The sequence below is a fragment of the Sceloporus occidentalis genome, unplaced genomic scaffold, assembly GCF_023333645.1.
Source record: "Sceloporus occidentalis isolate IW3139 unplaced genomic scaffold, rSceOcc1.0.p SCAF_4, whole genome shotgun sequence".
In the NCBI taxonomy this organism is placed as follows: domain Eukaryota; kingdom Metazoa; phylum Chordata; class Lepidosauria; order Squamata; family Phrynosomatidae; genus Sceloporus; species Sceloporus occidentalis.
The window spans coordinates 82,934,508-82,952,975 of record NW_028316984.1 but is presented as its reverse complement, the minus strand read 5'-3'; the positions used below and the strand labels follow the sequence as shown (position 1 = coordinate 82,952,975).

Genomic DNA, 18,468 nt, shown 5'->3' with positions numbered 1-18,468 from the left:
TGATTATTTCTAGGTCACATGCTATGTTGGGCTTTTTCCGCCTTCCCAACATGCATATCAACCAATAAGTTTGTACACCCAAACAAGTAGCTTGCCACTGTAGGCATGGGTGTAGTTTTCAAGGCTGTCCCGGAATAGAGACCAGAGGCTTAAAAATAGGCAGGGCCTCATGGGCTCAGCCTTGCCAGGAAGGGGGCAGACCAAAGCTTTTTAAGCTTTTTCTCCCCCTGCTCCCTTCTAGGGGTCAATAGATAAATATGAAATACAATGCCAAGGTCTTTCGGCCATATCATTGGTCATTCCATTATTGTACTTCGTAGACCCAAGTTATATTGATCAGATGGGGTTCACCTTTCTGAAGAGGGTAGTAATTTGTTCTTGAGAGATATTTAGCAGGGCATGAAGTCTGTGTTGGAGGTCCTGATGAGGGAAAGGGACAAAGCAGGCACTTGTCCCTTATCTGTGGTCTTAATGGGAATGAAGGAAGGATCGGTGTACACCTAGGCACCCCACTGAGGTGAAAAGTCTGGCTTAGGGCAGCCTTTATATGTCAAGGGACATGGGGGTTGCTCAGGAAACAGCCTTTGGGGAAGATATGGGGGGTTTGCCCTCTCTTACAAACTCTAGGGAGTTTAGGAGAATATGCCTCATATCTACCTCCCTATGACTGGCAGAGGATACAATCTGAGTGTTCAGTTTTCCCTCAGAGTCTGGTGTTTCGCCCAATGGGAAGGAAAGACACCTGGATTCAGCTCAACCTGCATCAAGATTTCATCTTCTGTTGATGTCTCAAGAGTTTAAAGTTAACAGTTTGGGTTAAATAGGTTTAAGGCCCAATAAAGGCCCATTTTTACATCCAATTTACATTTCTGGTCTCTTTGTTTCATGATGGGGGCTCAATTCTTGTTTTCGGCCCAGGACAGTCGGGCTCTTTGTGGCGTAGTGGCGACACAACTAGGGTTAGGGACCTCACCGCAACTGCATGGTCCCTAAGCCTAGCCCATACTGGCACCGCTATAATGGTGGCACCCCGTGTACACGGGCACCACCATTATGATGTAACAGATGCATAGCATCCACTCGTGTAGCGCCAGTTACATCATGAGTGTGCCATTGGTGCACTGATGTAACTATGGTGGCGAAAAAAGAACCTGTTTTTTCCAGATTCTTTTTCCTCCAGAGTGAAGCCATGCGGTTTGGCAGCTGCGGCTTCCCTCCAGAGGAAATTAGGCCACCGCCAGCCCAGAATTACCAACAGGTATGTACCAGGCCTTTATGTCATTCTTACCACCCAACTTCCCTCCCACTGGACACTACAAATGGAGTGTTATGGTTCACACTGCTAATTGCATGAAGAGGAAGGTAGGGAAAGCCAGGCCAGTGTTTTATAGCCCTCATTGTAATTTTTCAGGAATGGTTTATTTCTCTGTGAGGGATGACCAAGTTGAAATGTCTTGCTCTCCATAAAGGAGCAACAAGGATAATAACTTTCTGTCTCCCTTCAGGGGCAGCAAAAATAAAGAGAAAATTACATCACTAGCATGTGGTATGTGAGGGTGATCTGGCTGCAATGTCTGTCCTCCCATTGATTCCCAGGGTTGATTACTCAGTGAAAGAGGATTACCATCCGAGGCAGAAAAAGTATACTGTACTGCAGTCAAGGGTATAAGATAGCAGCTTTGAACAATCTACATCAGCTGCTCTTAGCAGCCATGAATAAGGCACAAGAACACACAGATGTATGTAAATTTCAAGGCATTACTCTGGCATCGAGATTCTTCCACTTCACCCCTAGGACCAAGACATGTAGGCCTAAGAGAGATAGATAGAGCATTTTTCCTCTTACCTGGACTATAACAGAGCTAATTTGCTAATAAAAACAAAAAGCAAAAACCCTCACATGTATTCTACTTTAAACAGGTACATTGAAGAGAAAGAGATCACTGGTGGAATATCACAGTAATATGGGTTTACTTTATTCAGCCCACAGGATGATAATGCAGAAGTCAGTGATGTATGAACCATGGACATAATGAAGCCTGTTGGCCATTAGATCTGTGAAATCTTACTTGCTTCCCCTTCACATTCAACATTTTAAAATACATTTTTCAGTACTAGAACTGGACTTTGTTTTATTATTAGGGGTGCGTTTTGAGTGTCCACACAGCTCCTACAAGGTCCCAGGGAAGAAAATTGGCCCCTGGACCTACCAAAGTCACTACACTTGCTGTAAAGTATCTCCAAAATATTACCAACCATTTTCCAGAGATAGAGATTGGATTGCTCAGTAGACACCTGTTACCCCTTAACTTGAGTTCTCCTATAGCTGATTCCCCATTCTTTTTTTATTATTAATAAATAATAATACAGTTTCTTCATATCCAAATATGCTTTAACACTTTATGTACTTATTTTATACTAAAAACACAGTGCACCCCTTCCCCAAAGCCATTCTCATCCATATAATCCAACCAAAATTTGAATTCATCTCATGAAGGTAATTTTCCATCTTCTTTTCTTAGTACTTTTTCAATAATTTTTTTCCATATTTCATCAAAATCATTTCTTTTCCATAATCCTTTTTTCACTTTCAATTTACATGTTAATTTATCATTAATTGCTATTTGCCAGACTTCTTTATACCAATCCTCCAGTTCCACATTGATTTTCATTTTCCAACTTCTCGCTATAATTAATCTTGCTGCTGTAAGTAAATTTGTTACAAGACTTCTTTCTTCTTTTTTCCATTTTACATCATTAAGAAAGGGAGAAAGAAGTCTTGTAACAAATTTACTTACAGCAGTGAGATTAATTATAGCGAGAAGTTGGAAAATGAAAATAAATTTGGAACTGGAGGATTGGTTGATTCCCCATTCTTGTGTTCAGCTGGTTTGAAGACATGTACTCAGAAAACAGCCATCTTCATCACTGTAAAGTGAGATATTTTATTTAAAAGAAAATGGAATTGCTTGGATAGGTTGCTAGACAGATGTTGTAAACAACAAATTACAAGTGATTGGTATTGAACCCTTGTACAGAAGATCAAATACAATGAAAATAAAAAAAGGGGGGGGGAACTGATCTAGGCATCATACTCTATTGACATGTCAGTAGATTTCAGCTTCCAAGTGTTCTAACAATGAAGGTGGCACCGGATCCTTCTGGTGGGCCATAGGGTGAATCTCAGGGGTCATTCCCACTGGCCTATAATGCTGGATGTGAATCATGGGTGCATCGTTTCCATTTGAGTGCGAATCCAACCCGCATTGCTCTGAAATCATTCCCATTGAGATTCGAATCTGATTTGATTTATCTAGGAAAACCCGAATTATAGGTTGATAAATCAGTTTAAAAAAACAGTGGTTTTAAAGCAAGTTTTCCTGTGCCTCCTGAGTTTGATTCGGGGCAAATGAACGGGAATGAAAGGGTGTCTGATTCTGGAACCTGGAGATGGGAGGAGCAGCACTCAAGGGGCTGGCCTGGGGGTGTCACACTCTTTGTTCTCTTTCTGCATCACCGGCGCCATTTTCTTCGTTCGCATAGCCTTTCCCTCAGTGGATTGGGAAGCAGAGTAAGGCGATCGCACTACACTGAGCTCCAAACGCAGTAAACACATTACTCCCCCTGCAACCGCCCCTCTGCTCCACATTCATAGACCGATGTGTGAGGAGAGCCATTGAACACCATTTTTAACTATTATTATTATTATTATTTTGTTTTTTCGCCTCTGTCTGAGCGTCTGAGCAGCAGATGAGCTTTGCAGTACATGCCTGCATGATTGCCCCCCAGACAGCCCAGGGAGCAATGGGGGAGGCAAAGGGATTGGGGGCAAAGAGAGGCTCCTCTCCTCTCTTTCCCAGAGGAACAATGGGGAGACACAGAAAAGGCTGGACGCCAAGGGATTGGGGGCAAAGAGAGACTCCCTTTTCCCTTTCCCAGAGGGGAAAAGCACCTAAGTGACTGATTGGCTGTGACGTCAAGTGCTTAAGCGTTTGATTGACAGCTGATTTTTAAAAAAAGAGGTTCCAGAAGGGCAATGGGAATGGGGAGCAAAATAAATCGCTTCAAATTACCACAGGGAAAATACCAATGGAAACAAAAACAGGGGTAAAAAAATGGGTCTGTTTGCACCCGTTTTTAAGTGTTTCACATAGTTGTGAAACCTCTAATGTGTAAAAAAATATCTCCAGAAGAAGAGATTGAGCCGTATTAAAAAGAAAGGTGCCATGGAGCCCTGGTGGAGGAGGAGCCCTGGTGGTGCAGTGGTTAAATGCCTGTACTGCAGCCACTCACTCAAAACCACAAGGTTGCGAGTTCAAGACCAGCAAAAGGGCCCAAGCTCGACTCAGGCTTGCATCCTTCCGAGGTCGCTAAAATGAGTACCCAGACTGTTGGGGGCAAATTAGCTTACTTGCTGTTCACCGCTATGATCTTTGGAATAGCGGTATATAAATAAAACAAATTATTATTATTATTATTAATGGGAACGATAGGTCAGATTTGAGTCAGAATCCAAGTCAGAATCGCAGCAAAATAAGCTGCTTTTTTTGCCAGTGGGAGAGGCACCTCAGACTCCAGAAGACATCCTTCTTCCACAATGAGCCAAAAAAGTGAAGAAAATGCCCTTTGTTGTTGCATTTTCTCTTGAAGAATCCTGCTGGCATGAACTTAACGGTTCCCACTAAAGCTTCCCTCTCTGATCTTAACCCTTTCAAACTACTGAAAGAAAAATTATGCCTGGATATGGAAATAAAGAGTTTAGTGAAGTGATGTTAAACTCTCCCTCCATTTCATTAGTGCTACACACCCTTTGTTATTAAATTTATACTTTATTTTTACCAAAAAATATTGTGAAAACACATTTTGCAACAGATAATAGTATGAAGATCTGATTAAAACCTTTTAGAACTAAGTGCTTTTGCTAAGGCCCTTTTCACCTCTTTATTTCTCAGACTGTAGATCATAGGGTTCAGCATGGGAGTAACCACCCCATATAACATGGAAACGATTCTGTCCTGTTCGGGGAAATAGTTTGAATTAGAACGAACATAAGTGGCTATGGTAGCCCCATAGAACAAGCAAACTACAGTCAAATGGGACCCACAGGTGGAAAAGGCTTTGTGCCTTCCCTCAGCAGAGGGCATACACAAGATGGCAGAAATAATATAGATGTAAGAGATCAAGGTGACAAGAAAAGCACCACTTCCTAAAATGCCAGCCAGAAGCCGACGAACCAGTTCCGGGAAGTATGCTGAAGAGCAAGAGAGAGCCATCACTGGCAGGATATCACAGTAATACTGGTTGATTTTATTCATCCCACAAAATGTTAATGTAAAAGTCAGAGACGTATGAACCATAGAATTGATGAAGCCTGTTAGCCAGGTTCCAGCAACTAGCTGAACACAAACCCGTCTACTCATGATGCTTGTGTAATGTAAAGGGCTACATATAGCCACATAGCGGTCATAGGCCATCACTGCTAGCAAGAAAATTTCAGTGCCCACCACATCAATCAGAAAGAATAATTGCAACATGCAGCCCCCAAATGATATTCTCTTGTCCTCTGACAAAATGATTTGGAGCATTTTTGGCACAGTGACTGTTGGGCAAAGAATGTCCAGCAAAGACAAATTGCTGAGAAAAAAGTACATAGGGGTCTGGAGGTGGTCATCAGTCCCTATTGCCAGGAGGATTGCCCCGTTCCCTGCCAGGGTAACTAGGTAGATCAGCAGAATCATCACAAACAGGGAAATTCGTACTTCTGGGAGATCAGACAGTTCGGTCAAGTAAAAATCATTTATCCACGTGAGATTGGTTTTCACCATCTTCGATCCAGTGAAAGTAAATGGTAAGATATCTAAGGTACATAAAAATGAAAATAGGTTTGTTAAAAGTATGCACATTTCAAGCAGGATGTGTATATGTCTAATTTTCTTACTGCAGGATAAGTGTCCCCAACCAGTCATACCATGAACTGCTGGTAAAGGTATGGATGTTAATTGAACCACAGTTTATAAACAGTTAATCACGTAGAGTAAACAATCACACAAAGCATCGGGCATACTATAAACTCTGTTAATTAACCCAGAAGCCAGCATATGTTACATGTTGAGTACAAAGGATGGCTGTTGTATTAATAGTAAGCAATGTATATGGGGTCATGTTTTGAGCATTGGACTGTGTCTACAGAGACCAGGATTCGAATTCCCACACAGCCACAAAAACTCATTTGGTAACCTTGGGCAAATCACACTCCACAGGCTCAGAGGAAGGCAAAAGCAACCCCCCTTTGAACAAATCTTGCCAGTCCTGCCAAGAAAACCCTATTATAGGGTTGCCTGAGGGCAGCCATTAAGTCGGAAACAAAGGCACACAGCAACAAGAATATAGTGGGCCAGAATTCATGGGACAGATTTGGAGAATTCAGCACATAAATCTGGATCATATTTTACATTGACATAAATGGAATTATCCCCAAAGGTACCCCAACAGAGATACGTTTGGGATGAAACAGAGATTTCATTGAATGACATTACATGCATGTGAGATAAATCACCAGTTTTATACCAAAGTGCCACAGTGAATGTTTAATCATTAATCTTTCCTTTTTTTCATTTCTTAGGGCCTGAACAGGCAAGCCAAATGAAGTGGCTTCAGGTCTCTTAGGACATGTGTGTCATTTAAACAACACACCTCCAAAGTGGACTGAAGCCGCTTCATTTGACCCATCTACTTAGGCCCTTAGTTATGTTAAACTCCTTATTTCTAATCAATAGAATGTAGCTGAAAAGTCAAACGTTTTATAAGTAGAATTCTGTTAGAAAAAATGAAATGCATAGATATAGGATGGGGGACACCTAGCTTAACAACAGTACATGTGAAAGGCATCTAGGAATCCTAATAGACCACAAATTGAGCATGAGTCAACAGTGTGATGTGGCAGCTAAAAAGGACAATGCAATTCTAGGCTGCATCCATAGAAGTATAGCATCTAGATCAAGGGAAGTAATAGTGTCACTCTATTCTGCCTTGAGCAGGCCTCACCTGGAATACTGTGTCCAGTTCTGGGCACCACAATTCAAAAAGATGTTGAGATGCTGGAGCATGTCCAGAGGAGGGCGACCAAAATGGTGAAGTGTTTGGAAACCATGCCCTATTAGAACAGACTTAAGGAGCTGGGGAGGTTTATTCTGGAGAAGAGAAGATTAAGAGGTGATATGACAACCCTATAAGTATTTCAAGGGGTGTCATATTAAGGATAAAGCAAAGTTGTTTTCTGCTGTTCTAGAGAATAGGACATGGATCAGTAGATTCCAGTGCAATATTAGGAGGAACTTCCTGACAGTAAGGGCTGTTTGACAGTGGAACACACTCCTTTGGAGTCTCGTGAAGTCTTCTATTTTGAAGGTTTTTAAACTGAGTCTGGATAGCCATCTGTCAGGGGTGTTTTCATTATGAGTTCCTGTATGGCAGGGGGTTGCGCTGGATGGCCCTTGTGTTCTCTTCCAACTCTATGATTCTTTGATTCTAAATGTACTTGAGATTTGTATGAATATATAATGTTAACTTAAAAAAGAAAGAAAAGTCAATACCTTTGAAGCTTTTTTGAAACTGGAGTAAATGACACATCTTTAAAAAAAACACCTACACAAAATACAATCTGTCATAAATCTCTCTTTCTCCTAGACAAACATCATACACAAACACACACACACACAGGGAGAGAGAAATATACACACAGTGAAGAAGAGACATTGGATGTATGCACTGTAATCCCTGTTCAAAACCATTCCTAAAGATTTCAGTCTTACTCACTGTAGCACAGAAAAGTTCATTTCCTCAGTTTAAAGAAATCCATCTACTCAGCAGTCCATTTAGAAAGGCTGAGAAATTCTTGTCCTCCAGATGTAGCTGGACTCTATATCAGTCACGGCATAACCAAGGATGATGAAACCAATAGTACAACAATATATGGATAGCAACATGTTCCTGCCTCTGGCTGTAAACACAATAATCTATACCTTGTTTAAAATATTACCCTGCTTAAAATATTAAAGAACATTGCAGTGATGGTAAAGAGTAAAGCTGGGAAGAAATTCTAGTTATGAGAATGATGACACAATCCAAAAAAAATTATCATAGACATTTCTCCTTATTCCCTTTTATTAATTGCTCTTAATTTAAATTGTGGCATGGTTTTGCCAAAGTTAAAGTTTTATATTGTATAATATCTTCTTTGTAAGTGTTTAAAATAGTTAAAAAATTGTTGCTAGTTACTATAAAATACTAGCATCACCTCCCAGAAAACTTTGTCTTGAGTGCCTCTGTTCAGGATTCCAGTATATCTGTCCCATCCTTCCCAACACACTTGTTTCTGCAGGCTGGTCATACACATGTGCCAGCCAGCTAACATTCCCTGGCTAGTTAATATGTATGCTTGGCACTCATTAAATTGTTTTGCAGTGAGGATACTTTTTAAAAAATCTTTTGTACTTTTGTAAATCTTGTGGAATGTTTGCAAGCCATCAAGAATGCCACAGCTCAGAGTCTGCAAGACGTGAACAAGGCACATGATGATTAGAGTTCTGTCATTTACATGGTTGCCATTAGTAGAAGTCAACTTTATGGCAAATAACAGCAAAAATATTGTGGTTCTCCTGTGATTCCTGAAAGTCCCTACTTGTACATGGATGGTACCATTTTGACAACATAATGACTGGACTTGGAAAATAAATTTGGTATTACATCACATGAGTAATATTCAAAAGAGGAGAGAAAGGTGCGTTTTTCATCAATTCACAAAGGATCGAATTCAGAGCCTTGTTAGTTCAGCATATAAGTATGCAAGTTTGCATGGGAAACTTGTAGTATCTTGGAGGCTAACTGAATAAAAGAAGTTATTGCATAAGTTGGCCTAGACTTGGTCTGGTTTCTCAGATGCATGCAGTTCATTGGTGGGAATAATTTGGCTCTCCACATCTTGTTGGACTGCACTTCCCACCAACCTTAGGCATCATAGCCAATAATGAAGGTTTCTTGGAGCTGCAGTCCAGCAAAACCTGTAGAGCCACCAGTTCCCCCACCTGATTTAAATGATTATTATATTTAGCTGTGTTTCAACGCTATTGGTATTTGCTAAACAGCACTGAGAGAAGAATTATAGGTCACGTATGATAACCAAACCAACAGCAATTCCTGTCATACATTACACTTTATGAAATATCCTGTGCAAATTCTTTTTCCAATTTTTCATTTGATGAAATGATTTTATAGTTTTATAAAATATATTGGAATATAAGGCACGTTTCATCACAAGCTGCATGTCCAAACAAAATAATGCATTCTTGTAAATATTAGACATTCGTGCAGTATGCACAGATGGATGTAATACAGTAATATCTTTCCAAAGGATTTTCTGCTAACATTACACATTTTAATGATAAAATATGTATCTACCCAAAGAATCCTTTTTATAAGACATAAAGCTAATCTTAACTTCTATCACAAACAGCTCATAAACTATCACCAATATTTTATCTAGGCATCCATACAAACCTTTACATTTCTGAGGTGGGAGAAAAGAATAAAGACTCTTAAGCAGAAATTTGTCCAAGATCATAAATTGAGTTCTTAAGAGAATTCACAGACTAAGAATTTTGATCATTCAAATTTTAAATCATTGAATAAATATAATACATAATCAACGAATAGGACTGCAAACCTGAAATGTGCTACTATCCAGGACTGCTGCCTGGATAGTATGAACTTGCCTTTCTTGTTTCCTTGGTAGCCTGTATAAACAGGGTAGGAAGCAACACTGTGGTGAATTTATGCAGACAAGAATCATATGAAGTGCTGGTGCAGTTATTCTAAGGTAAAATTGTACAAGCATGTGGTAAAAGACAATAGATCAAGTCTTTGTTCTTCCTTTTTTTGTTTTCTTTTTTTGTTTTCCTTCTTTCCTTTTTTTTTGGCCCTAGGGAAAAATGGCATCAGACAAGGAATGCACTTGGGGCAAGGATCTCTGAGGAATGACTTGATTTCTCAGTTGTGTCACACACAGCACATGTAGCTACAAGCTGATCCAGGGAAAATTTCTTTGCAAACCTATAAACATATACTCAGAAGCCGCCACATGTGTCTTGGACCCTTGTCCTTCTTGGCTTATTAAACAGGCCAGAGGGGGACTGGCTGAGTGGGTAAAAGTCAGTGCCTTCCTACAAGACAGAGTTCCATCTTGCCTAAAGGAGGCAGTTTGTGAGGCCTCTGTTTAAAAAGCCATCCCTGGATCCCAAATAATTAACAGCCAGTGTCCAACCTACCATTTTGGGGGCAAGGTTTTGGAACATGTGGTGGCTTTCCAACTCCAAGGGTTTCTGGATGAAACAGATTATATAGATCCATTTCAATCTGGTTTCAGGCCTGGCTATGGAACAGAGACAGCCTTGGTTGCCTTGGTGGATGACCTATGCAGGGAACTGGACCCAGGGAGTGTGTTCCTGCTGGTTCTCCTGGACAGGCAGTGGCTTTTGATACCATCGACTATGGTATCCTTCTGGGCTGCCTCTCTAGCATGGGACTTGGGGACACTGTTTTACAGTGGCTCCACTCCTTCCTGGAGGGGAGAACCCAGAAGGTGGTGTTAGGAGACTTCTGCTCAACCCCTGGCCATTGGCCTGTGGGGTTCCTTGTGGTTCTGTGTTGTCCCCTATGCTGTTTAACATATACATGAAGCCAAGAGGTCATCCAGAGCTTTGGGATGTGGTGTCATCAATATGCCGATGACACTCAACTCTACTATTCCTTTCCAGCTGTCAAACTGCGCGGCTTCCCTGCGGAGAAAAAAGAGCCCACAAAAAGCGGGTTCTTTTTCTGCCATGCCAGTTCCATCCGAGTGCACCAATGGCATAACTGGCGTGACATGACATGCTGACACTATGTGCCCGTTACGTCATAATGGTGGCACCCGTGTACATGGGGTGCCGTCATTATGCTGCCACCAGTACATGCTAGGGTTAGGAACCATGTGGTTGCTGCACGGTCCCGTAACCATAGCACGGTGTGAGCATGGTGCTTTAGTGCCATCTGTACTGAGCCAAAGTTACACAAAGGCATATTTCTGCTACTCTGCATATTCAAAGCTGGACTGTAACAGGCTTGGCTTTGACATTTTTGATATTTCAGTATTATTGTTTCCTTACTAAAGGCTGATGCCTTGGGAAATTTGAATTACTCTACAAAGACCAGATTCTTTCTCAGAGAATCTGGAAGGATGTGAGAAGCAGCCATGAGATCCAGAGAGAGATCTTTACTTTGACCTAATAACCTTAAGGTCCCAAAGGAGGGACCTGGGGCTAGGGAAGGAACTGCTCAGGGGTGGTTGTGAGAGAGGTAGGCAGACCACTCTGTCACTTACCTGGGTTATAAGAGACCTAATCTGCTGATAAAAACAAAGAGCAAAAACTCCCCACAGGTCTTCTAGTTCAGAGAAGTACATTAAAGAAAAAGAGAGAGCCATCACTGGTGGAATATCATAATAATACAGGTTTACTTTATTTGGCCCACAGAATGATAATCCAAAGGTCAGTAAAGTGTGAAACATAGATGTGATGAAGCCTGTCACCAATGAGATCTGAGAAACACTACTTGCTCCCTGCAACCAATTATCCAACATTTTAAAATAAATTAGAGGGGTGCTATTTTTGACTTACTAAAACTTCCCTCTCTGATCTTAACCCTTTCAAACCAATGAAAGAAAAAGGCGAGGATGAACCATCACTAAGTGTGATGTTAAACCCTCCCTCCATTTCATTAGTGCTGCACATAATTTATTATTAAATATATACTTTATTTTTACCAAAAATGTGCTAAAAACACAACACATCCCAACTGATAATTGTGGGAACAACCTAAAACCTTTTAGAACTAAGTACTTTGACCAAGGCCCTTTTTACCTCCTTATTCCTCAGACTGTAGATCATAGGGTTCAACATAGGAGTAACCACCCCGTATAACATGGAAATAATTCTATCCTGCTTTGGAGAATAGGTTGAGGTGGGACGGACATAGGTAGCAATGGTGGTCCCATAGAACAAGCAAACTACAGTCAAATGGGACCCACAAGTGGAAAAGGCTTTGTGCCTTCCCTCAGCAGAGGGCATGCGCAAGATGGCAGAAATAATATAGATGTAAGAAATCAGGGTGACAAGAAAGGCACCACTTCCTAAAATGCCAGCTACAAGAAGAAGGACTAGTTCAGGGAGGTATGTTGAAGAGCAAGAGAGAGCCATCACTGGTGGGATATCACAGTAATACTGGTTAACTTTATTCAGCCCACAAAAAGATAATGTAAAAGTCAGAGACGTATGAACCATGGAATTGATGAATCCTGTCAGCCAGGTTCCAGCAGCCAGCTGAACACAAACCCGTTTACTCATGATGCTTGTGTAATGTAAAGGGCTACATATAGCCACATAGCGGTCATAGGCCATCACTGCTAGCAAGAAAATTTCAGTGCCCACCACATCAATCAGAAAGAATAATTGCAACATGCAGCCTCTAAATGATATTCTCTTGTCTTCGGACAAAATGATTTGGATCATCTTTGGCACAGTGACTGTTGGGCAAAGAATGTCCAACAAAGACAAATTGCTGAGAAAAAAGTACATAGGGGTCTGGAGGTGGTCATCAGTCCCTATTGCCAGGAGGATTGCCCCATTCCCTGCCAGGGTAACTAGGTAGATCAGCAGAATCATCACAAACAGGGAAATTCGTACTTCTGGGAGATCAGACAGTTCAGTCAGGTAAAAATCACTCATCCATGTACCATTCGTTGTCTCCATTTACCATCCAATGAAATTAAATTGTAAGATATCTAAGACAGAGAAAAATGAAAATAGGTTTGTTAAATGTATGCACAAGGGAAGGAAAAGAGTTCAAGCAGGATGTATATATGTTTAATTCTCTTACTGCACGATATGTAGGATGAATAGAAAGGATGGCTAGTGTGTTTAATAATAAGCGATGTTTATGGTGGACAGTGACTCTGGAAACCAGGATTTGAATCCCCACTCAACCATGAAAACTCATTGGGTGACTCATTGAGTAATCTTGTACATCATTCTGATGGCAGTTGTTCTTACATATCTAAATTATAAAATGTTAACAGCCTATATTTAGCTTATCATTAGAATAACTATTTTATGAGTGTTAGCATTTATTTTAATACTTTGATTGGTAGGATCATTAGTATCATTATGAATATAAGGTTACCATAAGTAAGAAATAACTTGGAGGCATATAGCATCAACAATACTAGTTAACTACGGAGTTTATCACATGGGGGAAATCTTGTGCAAAAACAGGGATTTAAATTGGGGGGAAACCCACGAAAGCAAGTTGATTTTCACATTATGTCATTGTTAAACTAATGTTAACCCGAATGGAAAGTGGAGGGAAAGTAGATAAAAGCCACTCATTTTTACTTTCAGAAAATCCCAAAAGTAAAAAGGAGTGGCTTTTGTTTACTTTTTGTTTGGGTTAATACAAGTTTAACGACGACATGTGTGAAAATCAACCTGCGTTTGCGGGGGTTTTCTACCTTTTAAATCCCATTTTTGCACTGGAGTTTCCTCATGTGATAAATCTTTGCAGAGAATGTTTATTTAAAATTTTGAAAATTATGAAAATATGAAAATATAAGATTGTTGGGGGGAGGGTTAAGGCCAAATCTTTAATGCCTTTCTGAAACCAGCATGAATAACACTTAAAAAAAAAACACCACAATCTGTCACAACTCTATCTCTCTCCTAGACACACATCTCTCTCTCTCTCTCTCTCTCTCTCTCTCTCTCTCTCTCACACACACACACACACACACACACACACACACAGAAAAAGAGAGAGAGAGAGAGAGAGAAATATGCACACAGTGAAGAAAAGAAATTGGATATTTGCACTGTAATCCCTGTTCAAAGTCATTCATAATCATTTCAATCTCCCTCTCTCATCACTCTAGTACAGAAAAGTTCATTTCATCAGTTTAAAGAAATTGGTCCACTTAGCAGTCTACTTAGCAAACATGAGAAGCTGTGGTCCTCTAGATGTAGCTGGATATAGATGTAGATTACGTAAACCCAAGCATAGTCAAGGATGATGAGACCATTAGTCCAACAATATATGGAGAGCAACAGGCTCCTGCCTCTGGCTATAAACAAAGTAATGTATAGCTTGCTTAAAACATTACCCTGCATAAAATATTAAACATTGCAATGATGGGTAAATAGTAAAGCTGGGAAGAAATTAGTAGAATGACACAAACCAGGACCATTATCATAGATTTCTTTCTTTATTTCTTTTTCCTCATTGAGGAAAAAGAGTAAAGACTGTTAAGCAGAGATTTGTCCAAGATCATCAGCTGAGATTTTGATCTTTCAAAATTCAAATCACTTAAATTATTTAAATCATTGAATAAATGCAATACATATATAATCAAAGAATAGGGCTGCAAACCTGAAATGTGCTACTAGCTAGGACTGCTGCTCCAATGAATTTGTATTTCTTGTTTCCTTGGTAGCCTGTATGAATAGGAAGCAACACTGTGAATAATTTATGCAGACAAGAAACATGTGAAGTGCTGATACAGTTATTCTGAAGCAACATTGTACACGCATGTAGTAAGACAAAGCAACAAGTCTTTCTTTCTTCTTCCTTTTTTCTTTTTCTTTCTTTCCTTTTTTGGCTCTAGGGGAAAATGGCATCAGACAAGGAGTGTACTTGGGAACAAGGGTCTCTGAGGAATCTTGAAGTTCCTGACTTGATTTCTCAGTGGTGTCACAGCATAAGTGAATATGGGACTGCAATCTTGGTTACACTCAAACTCAGCTGAACACAAAGGACTTTAGGCAGCCATGATTAATTTCTCTCATTGGTTTCAATGGGACCAAACAGCAACTAACATTTTCAGGGCTGGGGATGGAGTAATAGTTTCATTTCAATTTCTCAGTTCTTAATTTTTCTCCATTTGTTCCAACCTAGCCTTCTAAACCATTGAATCCCCCCTTTTTCAACAGTTCTTTTTACAATTTTACTGAAAATGAGATACACACACACACGCGACCTATAAGCTTTTCCCAGATACACACATTTTTGTAAGAATAATTTTTAACATAATGCATTTTGAATGTTATCCCAGACATTTTTTGTTACCATAGCCTGCATACCTTGCATTATTTTGGGGTACAAGTGTGAGTACCCGACTCAATGGGTTGGCCAATTTGCAGGGCCTAGAACCTGGCTGGTCCGGATTGTTTCAACCCTAGTGTGTCGCCTTCCCAGGCTGCACTGGGGCTGGATACAGCCCAGGATAGACTATGCCGGGCATTGGGGGTGGGTGGGTTTCTGGCCCCGGCAATTGGTTTGGCCAGCCGGGGTGGGCAGAACTTCCAGCTCCATGCAGCCTCACTTTCCTAGACCACTCCAGAGCTGGAAGTAGCCCGGGATTGGCTGGGCAACCAGAGAGGAAGTTTCTGGCCCAGACGATTTGCCACAGTGGGACTTCCCCCTCCCCCTTCAATTGGCGAAGGCCTCTATTTAAGACAGCATCACCAGAAGGATCCATCATTCCAGCGTGGATCTCCCCACTCTCCCACCCTGGTTTGCAGTGAGGATTCTGCAGGAGGACTGTTCATTGTCTGTCACAGCTTTCTGAGGGGTTGCAGCATGGGTTGTGGATCTGGTGGGCATGGCAGACGGTTCTGTGGAGTGCTGGTTACTGGGAGACCCATGGGAACCCAGGTGTGCTGGGCTGGAGAATCAGCTGGGGATCCCATTGTTTCTGAGATTCCTGGAAAATCAGCTCCAACTGCCTCAAGACAACTTTGGTCCATAAATACCCCAGATTGGGCACTCCCACTTTGACCCAGTCTGTAATTAGACAGAAGCATTCAGGCCTGGTCCCTCAGTACTGCTGTCTGTGCCACACAGTAAGCAGACTGAATCACATTCAACTCACAGCTTTCTCCCAGATTGGGGCCTGAGTTCTGGAACTGGTAAGCATTGCCCATTGCAACCCTTTAATTTGCTATCCACTACTACCTTTTATATCTTAGTCTCTGTGTGTGTGCGTGTGTGCACGCGTGCGCATGCGTGCGCGTGCGCGCACATGTAACTGCATTGTGTGAATGTTAACGGCTCTCTAGTTATCCAAATAATAAAATTCAGTTGTACTTTGTATTCTGGTGTTCTAGTTTTTCAGAACTACTAGAAATAGTTTTTCGTCCTGCCTAGCATTACCTTGGTCCTCTTGCTGCTCCCTTTTGAGCTAAATCAATTCTCTCAGTGAATGCAATTTGTAGGTACCCTCCTGGGACCCTTGCAATTTAGGTAACATAATAAAACAAAACATATGTTGTATATGTTAAATATTTATACATATATTGTGCACATTTCTCCTAGTATATAAGTAAATTTACCTAATGTACACATGTTGTTCTTAACTAACCTCAAGTTAACCCTGACCCATAGTGACCATGTGGATGAGACATCTCCAAGACCCCCTGTCCTCCGTTGTGCTGCTTAGGGCCTGCAAATCCAGGCCCATGACCTCTCTGATTGAGTCCAGCCATCTGTCATTTGATCTTCCTCTCTTTCTTTTACCCTCTGCTTTTCCTAGCATTATTGTCCTTTCTAATGAGCATGGCTTCTTATGATGTGAAGAAAGTGCAATAGGTTTCGAGAGAGATTTCAGGATTGATCTCTTCTAGGATCCATTTGTCTCTTTGGCTGTCCACGGTATCCACAATTCTAACTTTAGTGTTCATTTGGGAGGTTTTTTGTTTGGTTTTTTATTATTTACACAATACATAGTACAAATTATATGATCCATAATTCATAATGTGCTTTTCCCCCCTCCCCCTTCCCACAAACAGCATTTGGAGGAAATACATTTCATTTAAATTAACAATAATTTTCGGAGATATGGAAAGTATCATTAATTATATATTTTTTAACCTCTTCATACCCCATTTTACTTCCAACTTTCTTAATCATAATTTCCCACTTATGTCTCTATGATTATTGCTTTCCCCAATATATTTAAGTCTTTTTCCCCTAAGGAAATCAAATAATATATATTCTTTAATATATTTAAACAAATAAAACTTGTTGCAATTAGATTTCTTGTTTCATCCAAAAGCAATCACTGCATGGGCAGCTTTTAAAATTTGTTTTATTACATATCTAATTACTATTTAATCCTAATTCCCCTAAATGAAGAGTTCAACAATTTTCTTTGCTAAATTGTAACTCTATCCCTATTATTATATTTATCTGTTTCTTAATTTCTATCCAAAATTATTGAAAAAATGGGCATTCCCACCACATATGTATATAAATCCCCTTAGCTCCACATCGATACCAGTATTTTGATTGAAATTTATCATTTATAAATGCTAATTGATATGGCAGGGGTCGGCAACCTGCGGCCCGTGGGCCGGATCCGGCCCACCAAGGCCTTCCTGCCGGCCCCTGCGCAGTCCTGCCGCCGATTGCTGCCAATTTTCCCCGTTTTCACGCCGCTCCGGCCGCCATTTTGTTTTTCAAAATGGCGGCCGAAGTCTCGCATGACCTCAGGATGGCAAAGGTCACGCGAGACTTCGGCCGCCATTTTGAAAAACAAAATGGCGGCGCCCATTAGGAGGCCCGGTGCAGCCCCTGGAGCACTCCAACAGGGCTCCAGGGGCTGCAGCAGGCCTGCATCGGGCTCCACCTTGCCCTCTGCCCTCCTCCTCCTTATGAATAGAAGAGCAGGGAAAGGAGGAGGAGGAAGAAGGAGGAGCCAGCTGGCCAGCAAGAGCAAGAGCAAGTCAGAGAAAGGTTGGTTGCTTCTTTAGGGGAGGGGGGTTAGCCTTCTATTCTGAATTGCATTTTAGTAGTTTCCATGCTAGTAACTTGTTAGTATTACTATTATTTACTTGCCCTTGGTGATCTCTTTGCAAAAACTCCTTTCAGCTCCTTGTGCTTTTCTGGTTTGAGACAGTGGTGCATGCTTTCTCCCTTCTATTCTGAATTGCATTTTAGTAGTAACTTGTTAGTATTATTATTATTTACTTGCCCTTGGTGGTCTCTTTGCAAAAACTACTCTCAGCTCCTTGTGCTTTTCTGGGTTGAGACAGTGGTGCATGCTTTCTCCCTTCTATTCTGAATTGCATTTTAGTAGTAACTTGTTAGTATTATTATTATTTACTTGCCCTTGGTGGTCTCTTTGCAAAAACTCCTTTCAGCTCCTTGTGCTTTTCTGGGTTGAGACAGTGGTGCATGCTTTCTCCCTTCTATTCTGAATTCCATTTTAGTAGTAACTTGTTAGTATTATTATTATTTACTTGCCCTTGGTGATCTCTTTGCAAAAACTACTCTCAGCTCCTTGTGCTTTTCTGGGTTGAGACAGTGGTGCATGCTTTCTCCCTTCTA

General features: G+C 40.9%; 2 protein-coding genes across 2 annotated transcripts; both read right to left on the bottom strand.

Annotated features, from left to right (window-relative positions):
* Window positions 1–4,892: 4,892 nt before the first annotated feature.
* On the bottom strand, window positions 4,893–5,825 carry LOC149314151 (olfactory receptor 5V1-like). Its single transcript, XM_089523387.1, has one exon. It carries the CDS (start codon window positions 5,823–5,825, stop codon window positions 4,893–4,895), a length of 933 nt encoding a protein of 310 aa, XP_089379513.1.
* A 6,084-nt stretch (window positions 5,826–11,909) lies between these two features.
* On the bottom strand, window positions 11,910–12,842 carry LOC149314150 (olfactory receptor 5V1-like). Its single transcript, XM_089523386.1, has one exon. The coding sequence runs from the start codon at window positions 12,840–12,842 to the stop codon at window positions 11,910–11,912; it is 933 nt and encodes a 310-aa protein (XP_089379512.1).
* Window positions 12,843–18,468: the final 5,626 nt, after the last annotated feature.

What these genes read in the sequence shown, in the direction of transcription:
- LOC149314151 (XM_089523387.1), bottom strand. Translation starts at nt 5,825, where the DNA reads ATGGTGAAAACCAATCTCACGTGGATAAATGATTTTTACTTGACCGAA.
- LOC149314150 (XM_089523386.1), bottom strand. Translation starts at nt 12,842, where the DNA reads ATGGAGACAACGAATGGTACATGGATGAGTGATTTTTACCTGACTGAA.